We start from the raw sequence: 23,762 nt of genomic DNA, 5'->3' as shown, positions 1-23,762 counted from the left end.
AGCGGGGACAGGGACAGCGGGGAGGGGACACGGGACCAGGGCAGGCCCGGGGACATCAGGGAGGGGATGGGGACAGCGGGAGGGCTGGGGGGCGGGTGACGCAAGTGGTGACACCGTCCCTGTCCCCGCCTGTGTCACCGTGTCCCCCTGCTGTGGCCCTGCAGTCCTCATGCCTGCCCCGTGTCCCCTCCCTGTGCCACCACAGTCCCTGTCCCCATGCTTTTGTCCCCAACCATGTGTCCTCAGTCCCCATCCCAGTGTCCCCGTGGGTACTGGTGTCCCCAGTGGGTGCTGGTGTCCCCGTGTCCCCATGGGTGCTGGTGTCCCCATGTCCTCAGGTGACCCCATGAGTGATGTCATTCCCCATGGGTGCTGGTGTCCCCGTGTCCCCATGTCCACTGGTGTCCCCACGCATGATGTTCCCCATGTCCCCACGGGTGCTGCTGTCCCCATGCGTCCCCTTTGGTGCTGGTGTCCCCATGGGTGCTGCTGTCCCCATGGCCACCAGCGTCCCCATGACTGACGCCCTTCCCCATCTCCAGCAGTGTCCCTGTGTCCGGCGGTGTCCCCACGGGTGCCGGTGTCCCCGTGTCCCCCCCCCCCCCAACACGATGCCGTTCGGGGCGGTGCTGGAGCAAGTCGGGGGGCTGGGACGCTTCCAGGTGCTGCAGACGGTGCTGCTGTCGGTGCCCATCCTGCTGATGGCCAGCCACAACCTCCTGCAGAACTTCACCGCCGCCGTCCCCCCGCACCGCTGCCGCGTCCCCGGCGCCACCCCCGCTGCCACCCGCGGTCCCGGTGCCACCCCCGGCCTCCCCAGTGCCACACCGGGGCCGCCCGCTGCCACCATCAGGCCTCCTGATGGCACCTCGAGGTCCTCCAACGCCATCCCGAGGTCCCCTGATGGCACCTCGAGGTCCTCCAATGGCACCTTGAGGTCCTCCAACGCCATCCTGAGGTCCCCAGATGGTGCCATGGGGTCCCCCGATGCCACCCACCTCCCCGGTGCCACCCACGGCACGCTCGGTGGCACTCCGGAGTCCCCCGATGGCACCCGTCTTCCTCCTGAGGCCACCCTTGGGTCTTCCAATGACACCCTGGGGCCTTCGGAGGCCACCCTGGGGTGGTCTAACGGCACCCTGGGCCCCTCCGAAGCCACCCCGGGGTCCTGCTGGCGCTACGTGGCCTCGGCCCCCACCAACGGCAGCAGCGGCCCCCGGCCCACCGAGCCCTGCCACGACGGCTGGGACTACGACCTCAGCATCTACGTGGCCACCATCGTCAATGAGGTGGGGACAGGGGACAGGGGATGGGGGGAGGGTGGGGGGATGTGACCTCCGTCAGCTCCAAGGTGGGGACGGGGGGAGGGGGTTGGAGGTGGAGGAAGGGGGAGGGAGAACCCTAGGGGGATGGAGGAGGAACCCTGTGGGGATGGAGGAGGAAACCCTATGGGGATGGAGGACGAACCCTATGGGGACGGAGGAGGAAACCCTATGGGGTTGGAGGATGAATCCTATGGAAATGGAGGAGGAAACCCTATGGGGACGGAGGACGAACCCTATGGGGACGGAGGACGAACCCTATGGGGACGGAGGATGAACCCTATGGGGACGGAGGATGAACCCTATGGGGATGGAGGATGAACCCTATGGGGATGGAGGAGGAAACCCTTTGGAGATGGAGGATGAACCCTGTGGAGATGGAGGAGGAAACCCTATGGGGATGATGAGGGTTGGAGATGACAGATGGTCAGATGGATGGATGGATGGATGGGAGGAAGGGGGGGGACATTTGGGGGGAGGAAAGGACCAGACCAACCTCACCCCACCCCTGTCCCTGCAGTGGGACCTGGTCTGCAGCTACCGGCAGCTCCGGCAGATGGCCCAGTCCATCTACATGGCTGGGGTCCTGGTGGGAGCCCTGGTCCTGGGGGGCCTCTCGGACAAGTAAGGGCAGCAGCCGACCCCTCCCCGTGCCTCAGTTTCTCCCCGGGGACGTCGGGCAGACCATTGCCCGGTGGCCCCCAGTGGCACCCGGTGCTTCCCTGCCGCAGGTTCGGGCGCAAGGCCATGCTGATGTGGTCCTACCTGCAGCTGGGGGTGATGGGGACGTGCACGGCCTTCGCCCCCAACTACGCCTCCTACTGCGTCTTCCGCTTCGCCGGAGGCATGGCCCTCTCCGGCTTCGGCCTCAGCATCGCCTGCCTGGGTGAGGGGACGGGGACAGGGCTGGCCGTGGTGGGGACGTCCCGATGGCCGTGGGAGGGACGACCCAATGGCCATGGATGGGGACAACCTGATGGCTATGGATGGGGACATCAACATGGCCGTGTTGGGGACATCCTAGTGGCCATGGTGGCGACACCTCAATGGCCATAGATGGGGACAGCCTGATGGCCATGGTGGAGACAACTCAATGGCCGTGGATGAGGATGTCCAGATGGCCGTGGATGGGGACATCAGCGTGGCCATGATGGGGACAACCCAACGGCCAAGGAGGGGGACGTCCCGCTCTCTGTAGATGGAGATATCCCAGTGGGGACATCATGAAGGCCATGTAGGGGGCCACAAGACGGGGACACATCTGGACACGAGGGGGTGGCCACATGCACAAGGAGGATCACAGAGAGGGGACGCCAAGTCAGCCGTGTCCCCGTGGTCCTTTGCAGTGGTGGAGTGGATCCCCACGCCCTACCGCGCCGTCACCGTGGCCATCACCGGCTTTGCCTACACCCTGGGCCAGATCCTGCTGGCCGGCCTGGCCTACGCCGTCCCCCACTGGCGCTGGCTCCAGCTCACCGTCTCCCTGCCCTTCTTTGTCTTCCTCTTCTACTCCTGGTAGGACGCCTGGGTCCCACCGGGGAGGCCCTGGGGACACGTGGAGCTCTCCTCGCCCCTCTTTGTGCCTCAGTTTCCCCCCCTTGCTGGCTGCAGGTGGCTGGCTGAGTCCGCTCGTTGGCTGGTGCTCTCGGGGAAGGCCGAGAGGGCTGTGAAGGTCCTGCAGCGGGTGGCCAGGATCAATAAGAAGAAGGAAGAAGGGGAGAAGATCACAGTGGAGGTATTGTGGCCCCACCGGGGGGAGCTCTGAGCCAGAGTGGTCTTGGTTTCCTTGTACCCTCACCCCCCACCTTTCCTGGTTTCCACCTTTCCAGAACCTGAGGTCCAACATGAAGGAGGAGTTGGCTGGTCTGAAGTCCTCCTACACCATCTCCGACCTGGTTCGGACCCCGGTCATCCGCCACATCTTCTTCTGCCTCTCCATCGTCTGGTGGGGCCGGGCTGGGTTGGGGAAGTCTGGTGGGGATAAGGTGGAGAAGGGAGGGAGGGATGGATGCTTGGTTGGATGGTTGGTTGGACGGTTGGTTGGTTGGACGGATGGATGATGGTTGGATGGACAGCCAATCCATGAAGCCAGCCAGCCAGCCATAGCACAGCCCTCCTCTCCATCTGACCCCCCTGTCCCACGTGGCAGCGACATCCCAGGGTGGTGGGAAGGTCACCCCACCTAAAGACAGTTCTCTCTCCCTGCTCCTCTCCAGGTTCTCCATCAGTTTCTCGTACTACGGGCTGGCCATGGATCTGCAGAACTTCGGCGTCAGCATTTACCTCATCCAGGTGATTTTCGGTGCTGTCGACTTCCCAGCCAAAGTGGTGGTGACCGTCTCCCTCAGCTACATCGGCCGGCGGGTGTCCCTCATGGTGGCCCTCTTCTTCGCAGGGCTGGTCATCATTGCCAACATCTTTGTCCCCACAGGTGGGTGGCCCGGGGTGATGGCGGGGCGGGTGGCGTCCACCCCTCCGGCCCTTCTCCAGATATTTAACGGGGTGCCCCCCACCTTGCCACCCACCCACGGCACGCGATCCCGGGTGCCTCCGTCGGCCACCCAAACTGCACCCGGTGGCCCAGAAGGCTCTTGAATAGCTCCGAGGATGGCGAGACGCCATCCTGTGTCCCACCCCACCACCGCCCCATGGCTGGGGGGCTCCCAGCCCGGCGCGGAGCCCACCCCGTGCCCCTCTCTGCCCCAGAGCTGCAGACGGTGCGCACGGCGCTGGCCGTCATTGGCAAGGGCTGCCTCTCCGCCTCCTTCAACTGCGTCTTCCTCTACACCACTGAGCTTTACCCCACTCCCATCAGGTAAAAAAAAACAAAAACAAAAAAAAAACAAAACTCTTCCCATCACCCCATGGGGCTCGTTGACACCCCCAGGGGGTCCCTGCCCCATGCTGACCCCCGCGGTGCCCGCAGGCAGACCGGGTTGGGCTTCGGCAGCACCATGGCCCGGGTGGGCGGCATCGTGGCGCCACTGGTGAAGATGATGGACGAGTACTACCCCTTCCTGCCCCCCGCCGTCTATGGGGTGGCCCCCATCGTGGCGGCCGTGGCAGCTGGCTTCCTGCCAGAGACCCTCAACGCACCGCTGCCCGATACCATCGAGGAGGTGGAGAGCAGGTGGGAGGGATGGATGGATGGACGGATGGATGGATGGATGGATGGATGGATGGATGGACGGACGGACGGACGGACGGATGGGTGAATGGGCTCACAGGGGGATGGGGTGGTAGGAGAATGGGTGGGGTTGAGGTCGGCTGGGTTGGAGGAGGTTGGGTGGGTAGGTTGGAGGCCAAGTGGATTGGAGGAGGCTGAACAGGTCAACGGGAGGATGTGTGGATTGGAAGAGGGTGGACAGGTGGATTGGAGGAGGACAGATGGGTGGACTGGAGGACGTGTGCACTGGAGGAGGACAGGCAGGTGGATCAGAGGATGGGGGGAGGGACAGGTATGGGAGAGGACACGAAGGTATGATGGAGGACAGGTGGGTTGGAGGAGGCCGGGTGGATTGGAGGATGGCCAGAGTGGAGGAGGATGGGGTGGAGGGACAGACGGATGAATTGGGGGATGGACAACTGGGTGGGAATGTTGGCAGAAGAGCGAATGAATGGCTGGACAGACAGATGGACAAGGTCCTGCCATGCCCCGTGGACCCTCCTCCTGCTGCTGACCTCTCATCTGCCTCCCTCCAGGGCCAAGCAGAAGAAGACAGCCAACCTCAAAGAGAAGATCCCCCTGCAGCCCCAGGACAAGGCCCCGCCAAAGGAGCCCTGAGGGACCCGGATGGGGGCGGCGTTCCTGGCGGGTTCCTGCAGCCCTGGTTTGGGGACGGGCCTGAATTCACCGCGTGTCCCACGTCAGGTGGCTTCCCCGTGTGGGGCAGGGGAAGTCCTCGGAGGAATAAAGGAGCTCTGCCAGGGGATGGTGTCTTGGTGTTATCTGAGGCCACCTCCAACGAGGTGACACCCAATGACCATGTCTGAGGTCACTGCCAGGAAGGTGATGCCCAAAAGCAGTGTCCCCGAGGTCACCTCCAGTAAGACGCCATCCAGAAACCTGGTCCCTGAGGTCACCTCCAGTGCGATGACACCCAAAGGACACCGTGTTGGGGGTCACCTTCAATAAAACACCACCTAACCTTGTCCCCCAGGTCACCTCCAGTATGATGAGACCCCAGACCAGTTTCTCAGGTTGCCTCCCCTCGGATGAAACCCAACCGAGGTCTCCTCCAGGAAGATGATGCCCAAGAAGTGCCATGTTTGAGGTCACCTCCAACAAGACGACACCTGATGACGTTCAACCCACCCAACTCTTGTCTCACTGGAGGGGGCCCCAAATCCCACGAGGAATGCCCCCCCCCCCCACCAGATCATAGCCCAACCCCTTCCAGCAACCCACGGGGCTTTTCCCACCATGCCCCTTCCCCGACTTCCTGCGGGGCCAGCCTGGCCCTTGCTCCTGGTGCCAACGTGTACCCTTGGTCCCGATCCCATCAAAAATTAACCCCCAGCCTTCCCAGGCGGAGAAGGCACTGACCCAAGCAGGGCCACCTCCGTCAGCACCTTTTGGTCCCCTTTTGACCACAAAAAAAGAATCGCTAAAATTTAACCTGACGGTGCCGGTGAAGGCCACGCGTTGGCCAGGACCAGAAGCCCCCTCTCCAGGATGCCCACCTCTTCGGGTACACCAGGGGAGGCAGATTGGTCCCAGATTCACCCTGCCCCTCTCCAAAAGCTTCCTTTCTCCCCCAGAAAATCAACGCTGAGGGGAAGAGAAAAAGAAAAAAGGAAAAAAAAAAAAAAAAAAGAGAGAGAGAGAAAAGGAAAAGAGAATTATTTTCTGCCTGCCCCAGATTTCTGGATTTTCCCCATCCGCCTTTGCCTTATCCCTTTGGAAAACCACCAGAAAAAAGACGTCAAACGTTAACCAAAGCCACCGTTGGCTGGGTTATATAGGAGACCATCCTGGGCACTTGTGGAGCACGGACGCTGCAGGAGGGAGAGAAGACTTTCTGGGGTGAAATCTATCCCTTTTGGGGTTCTGCCAGTGGGTGGGCGTGCATGGCTGAGGAGGCCATTGCAAGGCGCTCCCGGGGGCTCACAGTGGCAGCATGGCTTTTGCTGACCTCCTGGAGCATGTGGGGGGCATGGGGCGCTTCCAGGTGGCCTCGGTCATCCTCCTGGCCATGCCCGTCCTCATGATGGCCAGCCACAACCTCCTGCAGAACTTCACGGCCGCCACCAGTGACCACCACTGCCGGCTCCACTGGGAGGCCAATGCCACCAGCCTCGACCCCCAGGACCTGCTGAGGGTCTCGGTCCCCCGTGGCGAGCGGTGCCGGCGCTTTGTGAAGCCGCAGTGGTGGCTTCTGGAGGCCAATGGCTCGGCCCCCAACGACAGCTGGTTGGAGACGGAGCCCTGCCACGACGGCTGGACCTATGACCGCAGCGTCTTCACCAGCACCATCATCACAGAGGTAGGGCGGAGGCAGTGGTGGGGGTGAGATTTGGGGCTGGTGGCATGTTTCACTCACTCGTGGGCATGGTTCCTACCTGGGGGCACCGGTGAAGGGTCTGCTGCCATCATGATGTTGGATTCTTCCAACTAGAGCATCTTCCTCGCTCAACCCTCGTTGGAGGCACTCAGTGCTGCGGAGACCTAGCACAAGAAAGGGAGGGATAAGGGAGTTGGTTTTCTCAAGGGAGGGTCAAAAAGGGGCTGGATGAACCCATGAAGGTGTCTTCCAGCTATGGGGATTCTGGGGAGGGTGGCCACGTTTCTTGGCACCTTCTTGGCGTTTCTTTCCATTGGCCGTTGCATTGGATCAACCCTACCAGCTGCCGTGGCTGTTGGCCGTGGTGTTGGATTAACCCTACCACCCGCTGAGGCCAGTCTTGGGGGGCAGCAGAGAGGCAGGGGGGTCCCCCCCCCCCCGATCCCTGTCCCACCCCCACATCCTTGCCCCTCGGCAGTGGGATCTGGTGTGCAGCTCCCGGGGCTTGAAGCAGTTGGCCCAATCGCTCTACATGGCCGGCGTCTTGGTGGGCGGCATCGTCTTTGGGGGCCTCTCAGACAGGTGAGGGGGAACACCTTGTCCTCGGGAGGGGGGGAACAGGGGGTGGAGAGGTGGGTCAGCATCACGAGGGCCACCTCACCCCCTTCTCCCGGCCAGGTTTGGCCGCCGGTCGCTGCTCACCTGGTGCTACCTGCAGATGGGCGTCATGGGGACGTGCTCCTCCTTCGCCCCCACTTTCACCGTCTACTGCCTCTTCCGCTTCCTCACGGGCACGGCCTTCTCCGGCATCGTCCTCAACAGCGTTTCGCTCTGTACGTGGCCACCCCCAGCCCCAAGGCGTCCGTCCCCAGGGTGTCCTCCCAGCCTGCCCCAAGTCACACGCGCGTGTCTCGGCAGCCCTGGAGTGGATGCCCACTCGCACGCGGGCGATCGTGGGGACCTTCATGGGTTACTGCTACACCACCGGGCAGTTCCTGCTGGCCGGCATTGCTTACGCCATCCCTGACTGGCGGTGGTTGCAGCTCACGGTGTCGCTGCCCTTCTTTGGCTTCTTCCTCTACTCATGGTGAGGAGGAGAGGGTGAAGGGGCGGAGGGATGGGTGGGAGGATGTAGGGTTGCGTGGATGGGTGGCACAGGGTTGGTTGGGTGGTTGGATGGATCAGTAGGTGGTTGGGTGGTTGGTTGGATGGATGAGTAGATGATTGGGTGGGTGGATGGTTGGGTGGGTGAATGGTTGGATGGATGGATGGATGGATGGATGGATGGATGGATGGATGGATGGATGGATGGATGGATGGATGGATGGATGGATGGGTGGATGAGTAGATGAGTAGATGATTGGGTGGATGATTGGTTGGATGGGTGAACGGTTGGATGGGTGGATGGTTGGATGAAGGGGTGGCTCGCTGGTGGAAGGGTCAGAAAGACAGAGAGATGATCCCTGTGGGATGCACCTGCCCCCCCCCCCTCCTCCCCAGGTGGTTAACAGAGTCAGCTCGCTGGATGGTCATGGTGGGAAAGTCCCAGCAGGCCTTGAAGGAGCTCCAGAAAGTGGCCAGGATAAATGGGAAAAAAGAGGAAGGGGACAAGCTGGACATAGAAGTAAGAGGCTCTGACCAGGGCATCTTTGGTGTGTTTTGTAGGGTGGTGAGAGGTTCTCCACCCTGGTTTCCCCCTCTGCTCCTCCACCTTGCCCCCCACAAGCAACCTCAGCGCCCCATCCCCACCCCAGATGCCCTCTCTTTCCCCCCCAGGCCTTGAAGTCCTACATGCAGAAGGAGATGACCTCATCGAGGAGCCACCACACGGTGTTTGACCTGGTCCGGACGCCTGTCGTGCGCCGCATCTCTTGCTGCCTCTGCTTCGTGTGGTAAGCCTGGAGGGCACGAGTGGGTGGTTGTCCATCTGCCCTCCCACTTGTTGATCTCTCTGCTCCCTCCAAACACCGTTCCCCATCCACACATCTTAGCTGGGTCCATGTTGGAAAGGGAAACTGAGTCACGGCACAGGACTAAGTCAACAGAGGCCTCTTGGTGCTCACATGCTCCAGGAAGGGACGCAGATTCCCTGGCTGCATCCCATGGGCCAAGACATGGTGGGCAACCCCCGTAGCCCACCCCAAACCTCTTTGTTTGTGAGATTTGCCCACCTCACCTCTTCCTGGCCCAGGTTCTCCACCAGCTTTGCCTACTACGGGCTGGCCATGGACCTGCAAAACTTTGACGTCAACATCTACGTGATCCAGCTCATCTTTGGGGCCGTAGACTTCCCGGCCAAGCTGGTCTCCGTCCTCACCATCACCTTCGTCGGGCGACGCTTCACCCAGTCCCTCGCCCTCATCCTGGCGGGCTTGGCCATCTTGGCCAACATCTTGGTGCCACGAGGTGCGGGCTGGGGGCCAATTGGTGGGGGCAGGTGGGGTCTCCAGTCTCCAACACTGCGCCTCCACTACCCAACCCCACCTAAGTGAGTCCCAGGAGCCCCGTCTTTGTCCCCACAGAGCTGCGGACGCTCCGGACCGCCATGGCCGTCTTCGGGAAGGGTTGCTTGGCCGCCTCCTTCAACTGCGTCTTCCTCTACACGGGTGAGCTCTACCCCACCGTGATTCGGTAAGGAGCGGGGTGCGGGTTGTAGGAGCTGCTGGGGTGGCCGTGACCACGTCAGGGTGGTCCCTCAGCACCTCCCCGTGTCCCACAGGCAGACGGGCATGGGGCTGGCTAACACCATGGCCCGACTGGGCAGCATCACGGCGCCCTTGGTGAAGATGGTGGGTGAGGTCTTCCCCGTGCTGCCCTTCATCATCTACGGGGCAGCCCCCGTGGTGTCGGGACTGGTGGCCATCTTCCTGCCGGAGACAAGGGACATGGCCCTGCCCGAGTCCGTGGAGGAGGTGGAGGACAGGTGGGATGGGAGGGATGGAGGCTGGGGAGGGACACGTGGGTGGGGGGGAGGACCACTGGGCAGGACGGTGGGAGGAGGACGGAGCACGGGGTGGGAAAAAAGGGGGTGGTTGGGCATGATGGGCGGGGGGGACAGCAGCGTGAAAGCCCACCCAGCCTCCCCCCTCCTCACCTCATCCTCCTTGGCCCCCCAGGACCCGGACCCGGACCCGGACCAAGGCAGACGAAGCCCAGCAGCTCCCCCTCCAACCCACCCAGCCCGACCCTACACCTGGGGGCACCACAGAACCCTGCTAACACCTTCCCTACCCACCCCAGGACCCCCCAAATCCCCCCCAATCCCCCACCCCTTGCCACAACCCCCCAGAGGAAGGAGCTGGTGGGGTGCATCCCCCAGAGGAGCGAGGGGACAGCAGTGGCCACGGCCAAGGAGGGGACACAGGCATCAGGGTGCCCCTTTCTCCATGTTGGGGGGGGACCACATCTCCCCCTCCTCCTCCTCCTCCTCCTCATCCTCCTCCTCCTCCTCTTCATGGTGTTTTTTTGTTGCTTTTTTTTTTTTTTTTCTTCTTCTGTACCGCAGTGAAAACAAATAAAAGCAAAATCGTGCAAAACGCGAGCGGAACGGGTCAGCCGGTGGGAGGCTTGGGGGGAGGGAGGGGGGGGTTGTTTTCCCACGGCCGCGGGGGTCCTGCCTGGTCCGGCCGTCCCGCCCCAAAGGCAAACACGGGTCCCAGCTGGGTCCCGCAGCCTCGGCATCGCATCCTTGTCCCCATCCCCTCCTCCCCTCTGGCCGGAGCCTCAACGGAGGCTGAGGAAGGCAGATGGGTGCAGGAGGACCCAGATGTCCCCAAGGACCGGGGTGTCCCCTGGGATCCAGATGGCCCAAGGACCAAAGTGTCCCCATGGACCTGGGTGTCCCAAAGGTCCCAGGTGGTCCCCAGGGCTCTGGGTGTCCCCAAGGACCCAGAGGTTCCCAAGGACCTGGGTGTCCCCAAGAGCCCATCTGTCCCCAAGGTCCAAGATGTCCCCAAAATTTTGGGTGTCCCCAAAAACCCCTCTGTCCCCAAGAACCTAGCTGTCCCAAGCACAACGGTGTCCCCAAGAACAAGGGTGTCCCCTAAAACCCAGCTGTCACCCAGAACCCAGCTGTCCCCAAGGGCCATGGTGTCCCCAAGGGCCATGGTGTCCCCTTGCAACCAGGTGTCCCCATGACCCAGGCACCCACTTTCCCGGCACCCAAGGCCCCCTCTGCTCCAGGTGCTGAGGATGTGTGCCTCTTGCTTCCCCTGCACCCTCCCTCGGACCCGTCCCCGTCAGGTCCCCCTGGCCTCCGGTCACTTCCCCACATCCTGGCTGTGCTTCGCTGCCTCCCGCTGCCCTCCTGCCCCGGGGTCCAAGAGGTCCCCCCCACGGATCCGGTTCAGAGACCCCAGGACTTTGCCCCAATTGCCAGGGCAAATCAACCACCGTCGATGGCAAAAACAAGCCTGGGGAGGAGCTGAAGGGGTCCCTCTCTGCTGGGGATGGGGGCTTCCTCGGTGAGGAAGAGGATGGAGAGGATGGGAGGTCCCCGGGGAGACCTTGGGCATCCCCAGGCAGGGATCGGCGCGACTGGCGCCGGCGTTTCCGTCTGATGAACGGCTCCACTGACCCAGAGCAGGATCTGGCCCCGAGGAAGTCAAACGTTAACTGGGGCCAGGGTGGCTTTAAATAGAATCGGGGACAGGGACGGGGACGTGGCCATGGGCAGCCGTGGGGCCAAGGGGTCGTAGCCGCTGGCGGACGGATCTGGGAGCAGGATTCGGTGCTGGAAGGGAGCTGGATTCGGTCAGGAGGGAGCTGGAGTGACAGAGAGGTGAGTGGGTCGATAGAGATCAATACGCTGATTGGGATGGAGAGACCAAGGGGCTGGGTGAGAGAGATGAAAGCCCACAGGACTGATCAGCAGGGAGAGAGACACCGATAGGCTGAGCCACAGGAAGATTATAGGTCAATAGAGTGAGTGATGGAAAGATTAAGATTATAAACTGATCAATAGACAGATTACATTCATCACATTGATCAAGAGAGATCAATGGATTGACCGATAGAGAGACTAAATAGAAATTAAGGTCAATCTATTGGTCAATAGAGAGATTATAGGCCAAGAGTCTGATCAATGGAGAGATCAATAGATTGATCAATAGCTAGACTATAGCTCAAAAAATCGACCAATAGCAACAGAGTTGTCACTAGAATGAGACTTTATAGCCCAGTGCATTGATTGATTTATGATGGGTGGGTAGATCAATCACAGACAGGACAATAGAAGGCTTAAATCTCAATTAACTGACAAATAGATCAATTATAGATCAATAAATTGATCAATAGACTAATGGGTTGATCAATAGAAACATAAATACTGATAGACTGATCAATAAAGAGGGAGATCATGGACCAATTGATATTTGATAAATTATAAATAATAGAAATATAAAGATCAATAGCGAGAGAAAGTGAGACTGATCAACAGGGAGTCCAACAGATCGATCAATAGAGACAAGGGCAGATCAACAGGTTGATCGATAGACCATGCAGTCAATAGATTGATTGATCAGCAGATAGATCAATCACTTGACAGAATAAGGAGTCGATATGAGCTATGGGCAGAGGGACAGGAGGACACAGCCTCTGGAGGGATGATGGGTGGCACGGTCGGGTGCTAAAGCCATTGATTAATCAATTGATTGATTGACAGAGGGATGAAGGAAGGCTGGGGGAAGAGAATGGGAGTGGCAGAGAGAGGGAGGGACGGACAGAAGGAGGAACAGACAGAGGGAGGGACGGAGGGACGGACGGAGGGACAGTGGGTGGCAGATCGAGACAGAGACCGAGGGAGCAGCAGAGAGAGGGAGGAGGGTGAAACAGCAGCCAGCAATCAATCAATTGATCAATCGGGATCCATCATTGGAGGGCCAGAGCCACTGGTAGGACAGGTGGGTGATAAAATTGATTGATCAATTGAGTGATTGATCGATAACATGGCAGGGAGGGAGGAGGAGGAGGGAGAGCAGCAAGGAGCAGAGCCGACAAGGAGAAATAAATAGCCAGTGATCAATAGGCTGGCAGATTAGTGGGCAGATCAATTGATCAGATTGTTAGACTGATGAATTGACAGACTGATAGATCAATAGACTGATGAATTGACAGAGGGACTGATCAACAGACACCTTGATAGATCAATAGAGCTTGAGAGCTTGATAATGGCACCGGTTGGTTGTGATTGACAGATTGATACACAGATAGATTGATCAATTGATACTGACTGATCGATAGAGCAACTGATAGACTGATAGATCAATTGATAGACTGATCACCAGAGAGCCTGATAGATCATCAGACAGATTGGCTGCCAGATCGATAGGTCAACTGATAGACCAATAGAGAGACCGATAAGCAATATATGGACAGATCAATAGATGGACAGATCAATAGATGGATGGATTGGTAGATCAGTGGACCAATCAGCAGATGATCCTCCCTTGATCTGCCCCCCCACACCCTGATCTCCTCAACCACCCCTCGGTCCATCCCGCTGCCCGTCCCGTGTCCCTCCATTGGGCTGTCCCTTGGCGCACCCTTCTGTCCATCCCTTGGCCCATCTTGGTCCTCCACTGTCCTTCAGCCCCTCGGCCTTCATCCTCAGCCTCCCTCCACCTTCTCCTGGTCCCGTCTTCACCGTGTCCCTCGCCCCTTCCTCCAAACCACCCTTTGGGTGTCCTCCTCCACCCCTCAGCCCTTCCTTCACCCCTTCCTCCATGCAACCCCTTGCCTGTTCTCAGCCGTTCTTCATCCTTCCTCCAACCGTTTCTCCTCCTCCCACCCCCAGCCGGTCCGGGGACCCCCCCCAGCTCCATCCCTCGTCCCGCCATGTCCTTCGTGGAGCTGCTGGCCCGCCTGGGCGGGATGGGACGCTTCCAGGTGACCTACGTGGCCGCGCTGGCCTTTCCTCTGCTCATGCTGGCCAGCCACAACCTTCTGCAGAACTTCACCGCCGGCATCCCCGAGCACCACTGCCGGCCCCGGCCGGTGGCCAACAACAGCATCGGCGACGTCCCCCTCTTTGTCACCATCCCCTCCGATGACCACCACCGCCCCCAGCGCTGCCGCCGGTACGTGGAGCCCCAGTGGCACCTCTTGGAGACCAATGGCACGGCCAACGGCACGGCCAATGGGGCGGCCACCGAGCCGTGCCACGACGGGTGGACCTATCACGACGGCGTCTTTGCCCACACCATCATCAGCGAGGTGAGGTGCAGACTGGGGGGCACTGGGGGGCGGGGGGGGAGGACACACAGGTGTCCGTTGACCCCCTCCCCATGTCCTCCCCCCCCCCCCCGGTGGCAGTGGGACCTGGTGTGCGAGTCCAAGAAGCTGCGGCAGGTGGCCCAGTCCATCTACATGGCCGGGATCCTCCTGGGCTCCGGCCTTTTCGGGGTCCTCTCCGACAAGTATGTAGCTGGCCTGCTGCTGTACTGGGAGGGACTGGGAGGAACTGGGAGTAGGGAGGGCGGACAGGCATGCGCAGGGACATCCTTCCTGCCTTCTGTCCCGCAGTGTCCCTGTTTCTCATCCCAGTATCCCCGGTAACCATATTCCCCATTCCAGTCTTCCCAGTGCTCTAAGTCCCTGTCCCAGTGCTTCCAGCACCCCATGTCCCCATCCCACCACCCTTTGTCTCCATCCCAGTGCCCCATGTCTCCATCCCAGTGCCCCATGGCCCCATCCCACCACCCTTTGTCTCCATCCCACCACCCTTTGTCTCCATCCTAGTGCCCCCTGTCTCCATCCCAGTGCCCCGTCTCCATCCCAGTGCCCCATGTCCCCATCCCAGCATCCTCAGTGCCCTTTGTCCCCATCCCAAAGCACCATAATCCCAGTGCCCACTCCCCCTATCTCAGTGTCCCATATCAGCATCCCAGCAACCCATACCCTCCCATCCCAGTGCTCCCAGTTCCCCCAGCGCCATGTCCCAGCAGGTTTGGTCGCCGGGCGCTGCTCACCTGGTGCTACCTGCAGCTGGGGGCGGCGGGGGCCGGCACCGCGGCCGCCCCCACGTTCGTCATCTACTGCCTCTGCCGCTTCCTGGGGGGCCTGGCCATGGCCGGCGTGTCCCTCAACTCCGCTTCTCTCTGTGAGCTGGGGACCCTGGTGTGGGTTGGGTTCCACCACCCCTGGGAGGGACCCTGGTGGCCGGGTTGGGTCCCAAAACCATTGACCTATGGGTCCCACCACCACTGACCCATGGGAGAGACCTTGGTGTCCAGTTCCAGCCCTACTACTATTGACCCTTGGGATGGGTTCTGGTGTCTGGGTTGGGTCCCCAAACCATTGACTAATGGGAGGGACCTTGTTGGTTGGGTTGGGTCCCAAAACCACTGACCCATGGGACAGACCTTGGTGTCCACTTCCAACCCCACCACCATTGACCCATGGAGGGCCCCACAAGCCCCTCTCCAATCCCAACACCCATGGGACAAACCTCGGTGTCCAGTTCCAGCCCTACTACTATTGACCCTTGGGATGGGTTCTGGTGTCTGGGTTGGGTCCCAAAACCATTGACTAATGGGAGGGACCTTGTTGGTTGGGTTGGGTCCCACCACCCTTGACCATGGGACAGACCTTGGTGTCCACTTCCAAACCCCACCACCATTGCCCCTTGGGAGTGCCCCTGGTGCCTGGGTTCGGTCCCACCACCAATGGGAGGGACCCGCGCGCCCAGATGCTGACGGTGACCCCCAGGCATGGAGTGGATCCCGACGGAGGCGCGCGCGGTGGTGGGCACCATCAACGGCTACTGCTACACCCTGGGACAGTTCGTGCTGGCGGGCATAGCCTTCGGCCTCCCCCACTGGCGCTGGCTCCAGCTCGTCGTCTCCCTCCCCTTCTTCTTCTTCTTCCTCTACTCCTGGTACGGGGACGCGGAGGGGAGGCTGGGAGGTGGTGGGGGGCACGACGCGGGGGTCCCCGTCTCACCCCTTGTCCCCCTCCTTCCCAGGCTGTTCGTGGAGTCAGCCCGCTGGCAGGTGATTTCGGGGCGACCCGACCTGGCCCTGAAGGGGCTCCGCAAAGTCGCCCGCATCAACGGGAGGAAGGAGGAGGGCGATAAGCTCAGCGAGGAGGTGATGTCCCTCCCAGGCCTCCCAGATCCCATTAAATCCCTCCCAGATCCTCCCAGGCTCCCCTCATTCTCCCCCAGATCCCCGATTTCCCCTCTACCCATCTAAACCCACCCCCAGACCCCCCTTATCCCTTCTAAATACCTCTGTCCCCCCCACTTAGATCTCCCTTAATTACCCCCTGATCACCTGGATCCCTCCAGATCTCCTGGATCCCGTTTCCCTCCTAGATCTCTTCAGATTTCCTGCTTGGATTCCTCCTCCCCCCCCACCCCCCATGCCTCATGTCCCTCCTAGATCCCCCCAGATCCCTCCTAGATCTCTCTGATGCCCCTCTAGATCCTCCTGGATCCCCCCCAGCTCCTTTCTCTGCCCACTACATCTCACGAGATAGCCCAGACCCCCCCTAGATCCCTTGTATCCCCCAATAGATCCCCCGTATCTCCCAGTAGGTCCCCCCTAGATCCCTTGTGTCCCTCCAGATCCCTCCTGATCCCTTGATCCCTCTCCCACAGGTGCTGCGGGCGCTGGTGCACCGGGAGCCCCCGATGCCAGGGGGGGCCCTGGCCGCCCTGGTCCGTACCCCTGGGATGAGGACAGTCTCCTGCGGCGTCTCCTTCGTCTGGTAAGTAAGGTCACCTCAAGCCCAAAAAACACCTTTTGGAATGAAAACAACATCCTTTAGGGCTCAAAAAACCACCTTTTGGGGGTCAAAACCCATTCTTCTAGGTTCAAAAACCAACCTTCAAGGCCCAAAAAACAACCTTTGAGGCTCCAAACCCAACCTTTAAAGGCTTCAAAGCCATTTTTGGGACTCCATGCCCATCCTTTGGTGCTCAAAACCCAACCTTTAGGGCTCAACACCTGAACTTTGGGGCTCAAAACTCAACTTCTGGGACTCCAAACCCAACTTTGGGGGGCCTAAAACACCTTTTTTTGGGACAGAAGCCACCTTTTGGACCTTAAAACCCAACTTGGGGTTTAAAACCCACCATTTTTGGAAGCCAAAAGCCACCTTTTGGCACTCAAAACCCAATTTGAGTGTCTAAACCATGTCGGCAACGCCTTTTTGGGGGAACGATACCCAACTTTTGAGGCCAAGGCCACCTTCGAAGGCCAAAGCCTGCCTTCTGGGCACTCGGAGATGCCTGGTGGGTTTTGAGTTGAAACGCTGGGTTTTTGGGCAGGTTCTCTACCAGCTTCGCTTACTATGGGCTGGCCATGGACCTGCAGGGCTTTGGGGTGGACATCTACCTGAGCCAACTGGTGTTTGCGGCGGTGGACATCCCAGCCAAGCTGGCCTCCGTCCTGATCATCAGCGGTGCCGGGCGCCGGGTGGCCCAGGGTGTCTCCTTGGGGCTCGCGGGGGTCTGCATCCTCGCCAACATCGTCGTGCCGACGGGTGGGCGCCGGGGTGGAGAGGGAGGGGGTGGAGGGTGAGGGGATGGAGGGCGAGAGGGTGGAGGGCAAGGGCAGGGAGGACGGTGGAATGGAGAGATGGAGGATGGTTGACGAACGGTTAGAGGGGTGGGGAGAAAAATTGGAGGGACAGAGGCTGGAAAAAGAGAGAGACGGAGGCCAGGGACTTCCAGAGGTGGGGGTCTGGGGGTGGTGACCCCCCACCCCGTGGCCGTCCCCAGAGCTGCAGACGCTGCGCATGGCCTTCGCGGTGGTCGGCAAAGGCTCCTTGGCCGCCTCCTTCAACTGCGCCTACATCTTCACCGGGGAGCTCTTCCCGACCGCCATCAGGTGGGCAGCAGCCCCCCGTGGGGCTGCCTTGACACCCAAGACCCCCACCCACCCACCCGCCCACCCACCCCTCCGTCCATCTGTCCGTCCCACATCCCACCGCATCCGTCCGTCGGTCAACGAATCCATCCAAACTTCTCTCTGTCCACCATCAAACCCTCTGTCCGTCCGTCTGTCTGTCCACCCAACAACCCCTCCACCCATCTCTCAACCCATCCATCCATCCGTCCATCTGTCTGGCCAATCATCATCAAGCTCTCCACATCCGTCTGTCCACCCAACCACCTCTCCACCCATGTCCGTCTGTCCCTCCAACAACCTCTCCATCCATCCATCCATCCATCTGACCAGCCAACCACCTCACAACCCATCCGTCTGTCCGTCCAGCCGTCATCAAACCCTCCATCTGTCCATCTATCCGTCCACCCCACCACCTCTCCACCCAGCTGTCCGTCTGTCTGTCCCTCCAACAACCCCTCCACCATCCCTCAACCCATCCATCCGTCCGTCTGTCTGTCCAACCACCTCTCCACCCATCTGTCTATCCGTCTGTCCATCCAACCATCACCAAACCCTACGTCCATCCGTCCTACCACCTCTCCATCCCTCCATCCATCCTCCGTCCGTCCGTCCGTCCGTCCTCCCGCCCACCCTCTCCCTCTCCCCGGCGCAGGCAGACGGGGATGGGCCTGGGGGGCACCATGGCCCGGGTGGGGAGCATGGTGGCCCCCCTGGTGCGCATGGCGGCCGACGTCAGCCCCGTGCTGCCCCTCGTCATCTACGGGGCCGCCCCCATCGTCTCGGCCATCGCCACCTGCTTCCTGCCCGAAACCCGCAACGTGCCCCTGCCCGAGACCATCAAGGACGTCGAGAGACGGTGAGGGGTCCCCCCGGGGTCCCCATCCCACTTTGGGGTCCCCCCGGGGTCCCCATCCCCCCTTGGGTCACCCCCTGGGGTCCCCGTCCCCCCTTGGGGTCCCCCCGGGGTCCCCGTCCCCCCTTGGGTCACCCCCTGGGGTCCCCATCCCCCATTGGGGTCCCCCCAGGGTCCCCGTCCCCCCTTGGGTCACCCCCTGGGGTCCCCATCCCCCCTTAGGTTCCCCTCGGGGTCCCCATCCCACTTTGGGGTCTCCCCGGGGTCCCCATCCCCCCTTAGGGTCCCCTCGGGGTCCCCGTCCCACTTTGGGGTCCCCCCGGGGTCCCCGTCCCCCCTTGGGTCACCCCCTGGGGTCCCCGTCCCCCTCTCCAGTTTGTCCCCGGTTTCTTCGTGGTAGATGGAAAGGGGGGAAATGGGCGTTTTCGGGTGAGATTGCCTTCCTGGGAGGTTTTGGGGTGAGAAGGGCTGGGTTTGGGGTGAAAAGTGTGGGAAGGTTTTGGGGTGAGGACTGAAGGGTTTGGGGGTAGGAAGTGCAGAAGGTTTTGGGGTGAGGATTGAAGATCTCGGGGTGGGAAAGGCAAAAGGTTTTGGGGTGAGAAAGGCTGGATTTGGGGTGAGAGGGTCGAAAGGTTTTGGGGTGAGGACTGAAGGATTTGGGGGTGGGAAATGGGGAAGGTTTCGGGGTGAAGATTGAAGGTATTGGAGGTATGATGGACTGAAGATTTTGGGGTGGGAAACACTAAGGTTTTGGGGCTGAGATCAGATGGTTTTAGAGTGGGAAGGAGAAAAAGTTTTGGGGTGAGAATGGAAGGTTTTGGGGTGAGAAGGAGAGGAGGTTTTAGGGTGAGAATGGAAGGTTTTGGGGTGGGAAGGTTTTGGGTCGAGGACCAAAGACTCTGGGGTTGGAAGGACTGAAGCTTTTAGGGCCAGGACTGAAGGTTTTGGGGTGGGGAGGACCGAAGTTTTTGGGGCAAAACCTGAGGGTTTTGGGGATTGCCCTGACCCCCCTGTCCCCCTCCCCGCAGCGGGGGCCACCTGAAGGACGAGGACGTCACCGTCCCCCTGGGCCCCACCGGGACCAAGGACGGCGCCTGAGGGGCGAGGACCGGGGAGGGGGCGCAGGACCCCCCCCAACAGCCCCCTCTTTACCCAAATCCTATTTATTTCACCCCAATAAAGCCACGCCGATGGTCACCGAGCGCCGGCCTTTGCCCCAATTCGGGCGATTTCAGCCGCGGCCCCCCCCTTAATCCCCCTCCCCGCTGGGGGATTAAGACTCCCGTCGGGGTTGGCGGGTGGAAAAAAAAGAACCTAAACGGAGCGGTTTGGCCCCAAAAAGAGCAGGCAGCACAACCTCGGTATCAGCCCTCAGAGAAGCCACAACAACGCACCGAAATCGGGCGTTTTGCACCCAAAAGCCAGGGCAGCACAACCCGGCTAATCGGCCCTCAGAGAAGCCAAGCAGCAGAAACGGGGTTTATTCACCCCAAAAATAAGGGCAGCACAACCCCAAAATCAGGCCTCAGAAAAGCCACACGCAGGCACCTAAATGGGGTTTATTCACCCCAAAAACTAGGGCAACGCAACCCCAATACCAGCCCTCAGAAAAGCCACATCCAAGCACCTAAATAGGACTTTTTCACCCCAAATCCACCCAGTGGAACTTCATTCCCTCCCACCACAGCCCCCCACCCCACCAGGGCCCTGAAATCCCCCCTTTTTGCCCCAAAACACTCACAATTCCACGTGGTTTTTTTTTTCCATTTTTATTACGAAAACGAGCAGTTTTGGTGTCATTTTTTTTTTATCCGGATAAGACACAACCGTGAAGCTTTGCCGAAGGGGAAAAAAACGGGGTAAAACCCACCCGTTTTGGGACATTTCATCATCCCGCCCCCCACCGGGGCGCGAAACAGAGGAAAACCGCCCATTTTGAACCAAAAAGCCGCCTTTTCCACCTGAATCGGGCACAAAAAGGGGGGAAAGGGGAGAAAACACCGGGCTGGAGCTGCTTCCCCACCAGATTTGTGCATTTTTGGGTTAAGTGTTATTTTTAGTGATTTGGGGCTATTTTGGGGCCTTTTGGGGTCAATTTTGGGCCGTTTTGGGCTGTTTTGGGTCAATCTGGGGCCGTTTTGGGTCAGCTTAGGCCTATTTTGGGTCAATCTGAGGCTGTTTTGGGCCAATTTGGGGCCATTTTGGGTCTTTCCCCACCCCCCCGCCAGCTTCTTCTCCGTTGGGGGGGGTCCGGCCGGTGAAAATGGGGGGGGGTGGTGGTGGGAGGGGGGGCGTCGGAGGTAGGTTTTTAAGTAGATTTTTAGAAAAAACAGGCACATTCAGTCTGCGGGACCCTGGGGGGGGGGGGCAAGCAGGGGGGGGTCCCCAGCGCACCCCAAAAAAGCACGGCGGCTCCTTCCCGGGGCGGAGGGCACGCCCCCTCCTCCCTGCCACGTTTTGAGGGGAAAAGTGGCGGTTTTAGGACAAAAGCAGCTTCCCACCCCACCCCAAAACCAAACCCTGTGCAACCGGGACGGGTCAAGGGATCCGCAGGGGCTGGAAAACCCCCAAACGGAGGGGTTTTGCCCCATTTTGAGCCAGCCGGAGGAGGAGCACGGGGAAAACCCCAAAATGTTGGGATTTTGCCCCAATTCTGCGCTGGCTGAAGGAGGATGGCGGGGTGTAAGGCCTCGTCTAGGCAGGGGCCGGGAGGAGAGAACGAAAAAGAAAAATGGGGGGGGGAAAATGAAATAAAAATAAAACCAGAAAAAAAAACCTAAAACTTCACCCCATCAGAATTGAAAAATTAAGGAAAACAACCCAAAAAACACAACCCCCAGCTGGCGCGGGGCCCCGAATTTGCCAAGAAAAGGGAAAAGCGGCGTTTTGTTCTTTTTTTTGGCATGCCACTCCGAGGTGCTGGAGAGGGGAGGATTCGGGCACCTTTTGGGTGAAAAAGCCCAGGAATGGTGACGGGAAGGGGCAGCCCACACGTGCCGGGCCGGATTTAGGGGGAATTTACCCCAAAAATCCCTCCTGGGGGTCAGGGAGGCGGCGGTGGCTGTCCTGGAGGGCACCCAACGTGGGGGCAGCAGGATGGAAGGGAGAGAAGCCACCCCCAAAAGCGATAAAAAAAAAAACCCAAACCAACCCAAAATGGGGGAAAAAAACGTAAAATAAAAGGGGAAAAAAAAAAAGGGAAAAAAGGGAAAAGCGAGGGCATCAGGAGTTGTTCTGGTTCTGGTAGATGGAGGCTTTCTCCTTCAGCAGGTCCAGACACAGGTGGCAGCTCCAGCTCCCTGGGGGCAGAAATTGGGGGGGGGTCACAGGGGGCTCCCCCCGCGCCCCTCATTAGGGGCCCGCTCTTCGTTAGGGGCCCGTGCTTCATTAGGGGCCGTTTTGGGGTGAAAAAGAGCAGGTTTGGGGTCTCCGCGCGTCTCGGCGGCGGTGAGGGGTTCTTGCTTGCAGAGCCCCGTGACCTTCCTCCTCCTCCTCCTCCTCCTCTTCCTCCTCGTTAACCTTCGAGCGAAGGCGGCTGATAATTAACCGGTTGATAATTAACCGGCCGATAATTAACCCTCTGCCATCGAGGTTTTGGGGTTTTGGTTGTAAATACCTTTTTTTTTCTTTTTTTTTTTTCTCCCTTCTATTTTTGCTTCGACGCCGTGAGTCAGCACAAAGCGGGAGGGAGAGGAGGATGAAGGAGCCTTGGGTGATAAATTTTGGGGCAAAAAACTGCTTTTTCGGGGTCTCTGCTGGAGCAGAGGAGCCTGAGGGCAACGCCGGTGCACTCAATCTGAGAATTTTTAACCAAACCGCAAGGATCTCCCCCCAAAAAAGCAGGAAGGATTGGGTCTGCGTGGCTCTTGCTGTTTTGTACCAAATTTGGGGTGTTTTGACCCATTTTTGGGGGGCGCAGCACTCACCCTCGGGGGGCTCCGACATGGGGGGCGTGAGGCAGTACATGTGGTAGCCGCGGTCGCAGTCGTCGCAGAAGAGGAGCTGGTCCTGGGTCAATTTGGGGGGAAATTGGGAAAAAGGGAAGAATTGGGGGAAAAAGGGAGAAATGGGAAAAAGGGGAGGAATTGGGGAATTGAAGTGAAAGGATCTCACACCTCCCTCTGACGTTCCCCCCCCAAAAAAGCACTGTTTCCATCCCAAAATTGTCATTTCCCCCTCCCCAAACCACCGTTTCCCACCCAAAAAGGTGCCATTTGGATCCCAAAAGCACCGTTTCCTCCCCAAAAAGCACCATGACCCCAAAGAAGGGCACAATTTTCTCCCCAAAAGCTCCATTTCCCCCCAAAAAAGGTGCCATTTGCCCCAAAAAAGCACCATTTCTTCCCCCAAAGCCCCCATTCCCAACAAAAAAAAACATTTCCCCCCCAAAAAAAGTTGCTATTTGGATCCCAAAAGCACCGTTTCCCCAAAAAAAGGACCATTTCCCCAAAAAAGGGCACCATTTTCCCCCAAAAAGCTCCATTTCCCCCACCCAAACCATCATTGCCTCCCCCCCAAAGGTGCCACTTTGATCCCAAAATCTCAATTTCCCCCCCCAAAAAAGGCACCGTTTCCCCCCCAAAAAACACCATTCCCCCCACAAAGGTCCCATTTCCCCCCCCAAAACCACCATCCCCCCAAAAAGGGCACCATTTCCCCCAAAAAAGCCCCATTCCCCCCAAAACAGCCCAATTCCTCCCCCTAAAAGGCACCATTTCCCCCCCAAAGGCACTATTTCCCCCCCCAAAACCCACCTTTCTCCCCCCAAAACCCCTTTTCCCCCCCAAAACCCCCTTTTCCCCCCCCCAGACCCCCCATTTCCCCCCCAAAACCCCCCCATTTCCCCCCCAAAACCCCCTTTTTCCCCCCCAGACCCCCCATTCCCCCCAAAAAAAAACCCATTTCCCCCCCAAACCCCCATTCCTCCTCCCAGACACCCCAATTTCACCCCCAAACCCCCTTTTTCCCCCCCAGACCCCCCATTCCCCCCCAAAAAAAACACATTTCCCCCCCAAACCCCCTTTTTCCCCCCCCATACCCCCATTCCTCCTCCCAGACACCCGAATTTCCCCCCCCAAACCCCATTTTTCCCCCCCAGACCCCCATTCCCCCCCAAAATCCCCCTATTTCCCCCCCAAAACCCCCTTTTCCCCCCCCAGACCCCCCATTCCCCCCCAAAAACCCCCCATTTCCCCCCCAGACTCCCCATTCCCCCCCAAGACCCCCTTTT

General features: G+C 59.7%; 2 protein-coding genes and 1 long non-coding RNA gene across 3 annotated transcripts; 2 read left to right on the top strand and 1 right to left on the bottom strand.

The window, feature by feature from the left end:
* The first annotated feature begins 430 nt into the window (after positions 1-430).
* Positions 431-10,177, top strand: LOC311428304 (uncharacterized protein). Its single transcript, XM_084539823.1, has 21 exons — positions 431-1,289; positions 1,843-1,946; positions 2,054-2,208; positions 2,669-2,837; positions 2,934-3,057; positions 3,152-3,267; positions 3,539-3,753; positions 4,029-4,137; positions 4,249-4,452; positions 5,025-5,099; positions 5,328-5,410; positions 6,405-6,808; positions 7,305-7,408; positions 7,505-7,659; positions 7,745-7,913; positions 8,327-8,450; positions 8,603-8,718; positions 9,018-9,232; positions 9,349-9,457; positions 9,546-9,749; positions 9,943-10,177. The coding sequence occupies exons 1-21, from the start codon at positions 480-482 to the stop codon at positions 10,043-10,045; spliced, it is 3,867 nt and encodes a 1,288-aa protein (XP_084395949.1). The 5' UTR covers positions 431-479; the 3' UTR covers positions 10,046-10,177.
* Positions 10,178-12,586: 2,409 nt separating this feature from the next.
* LOC311428311 (solute carrier family 22 member 6-like) lies at positions 12,587-19,685 on the top strand. The gene is made up of 11 exons (XM_084539830.1): positions 12,587-12,726; positions 13,620-14,038; positions 14,138-14,241; positions 14,770-14,924; positions 15,533-15,701; positions 15,789-15,912; positions 16,425-16,534; positions 17,097-17,311; positions 17,550-17,658; positions 18,332-18,535; positions 19,561-19,685. The coding sequence occupies exons 2-11, from the start codon at positions 13,661-13,663 to the stop codon at positions 19,628-19,630; spliced, it is 1,638 nt and encodes a 545-aa protein (XP_084395956.1). The 5' UTR covers positions 12,587-12,726; positions 13,620-13,660; the 3' UTR covers positions 19,631-19,685.
* Positions 19,686-20,582: 897 nt separating this feature from the next.
* On the bottom strand, positions 20,583-22,903 carry LOC311428301. Its single transcript, XR_014687637.1, has 2 exons — positions 22,459-22,903; positions 20,583-21,831 (listed from the first exon to the last, which is right to left on the bottom strand). It is a non-coding gene; the product is annotated as an uncharacterized lncRNA (long non-coding RNA).
* Between the last annotated feature and the right edge of the window lie 859 nt (positions 22,904-23,762).

The sequence above is a fragment of the Aythya ferina genome (assembly GCF_964211825.1).
Source record: "Aythya ferina genome assembly, contig: HAP1_SCAFFOLD_42, whole genome shotgun sequence".
Classification (NCBI taxonomy): Eukaryota; Metazoa; Chordata; class Aves; order Anseriformes; family Anatidae; genus Aythya; species Aythya ferina.
The sequence above is the reverse complement of the archived record's forward strand: the minus strand, read 5'-3'. Positions and strand labels throughout refer to the sequence as shown.

Excerpts from the sequence above, each read along its gene's own strand:
- LOC311428311 (XM_084539830.1), top strand. The coding sequence starts at position 13,661 with ATGTCCTTCGTGGAGCTGCTGGCCCGCCTGGGCGGGATGGGACGCTTC. Across the intron at positions 15,913-16,424 it reads GCGATAAGCTCAGCGAGGAG|GTGCTGCGGGCGCTGGTGCA; the intron begins GTGATGTCCCTC and ends CCTCTCCCACAG. Across the intron at positions 18,536-19,560 it reads ATCAAGGACGTCGAGAGACG|CGGGGGCCACCTGAAGGACG; the intron begins GTGAGGGGTCCC and ends CCCTCCCCGCAG.
- LOC311428304 (XM_084539823.1), top strand. The coding sequence starts at position 480 with ATGGGTGCTGCTGTCCCCATGGCCACCAGCGTCCCCATGACTGACGCC. Across the intron at positions 1,290-1,842 it reads TGGCCACCATCGTCAATGAG|TGGGACCTGGTCTGCAGCTA; the intron begins GTGGGGACAGGG and ends CTGTCCCTGCAG. Across the intron at positions 7,914-8,326 it reads GGCTTCTTCCTCTACTCATG|GTGGTTAACAGAGTCAGCTC; the intron begins GTGAGGAGGAGA and ends CCTCCTCCCCAG.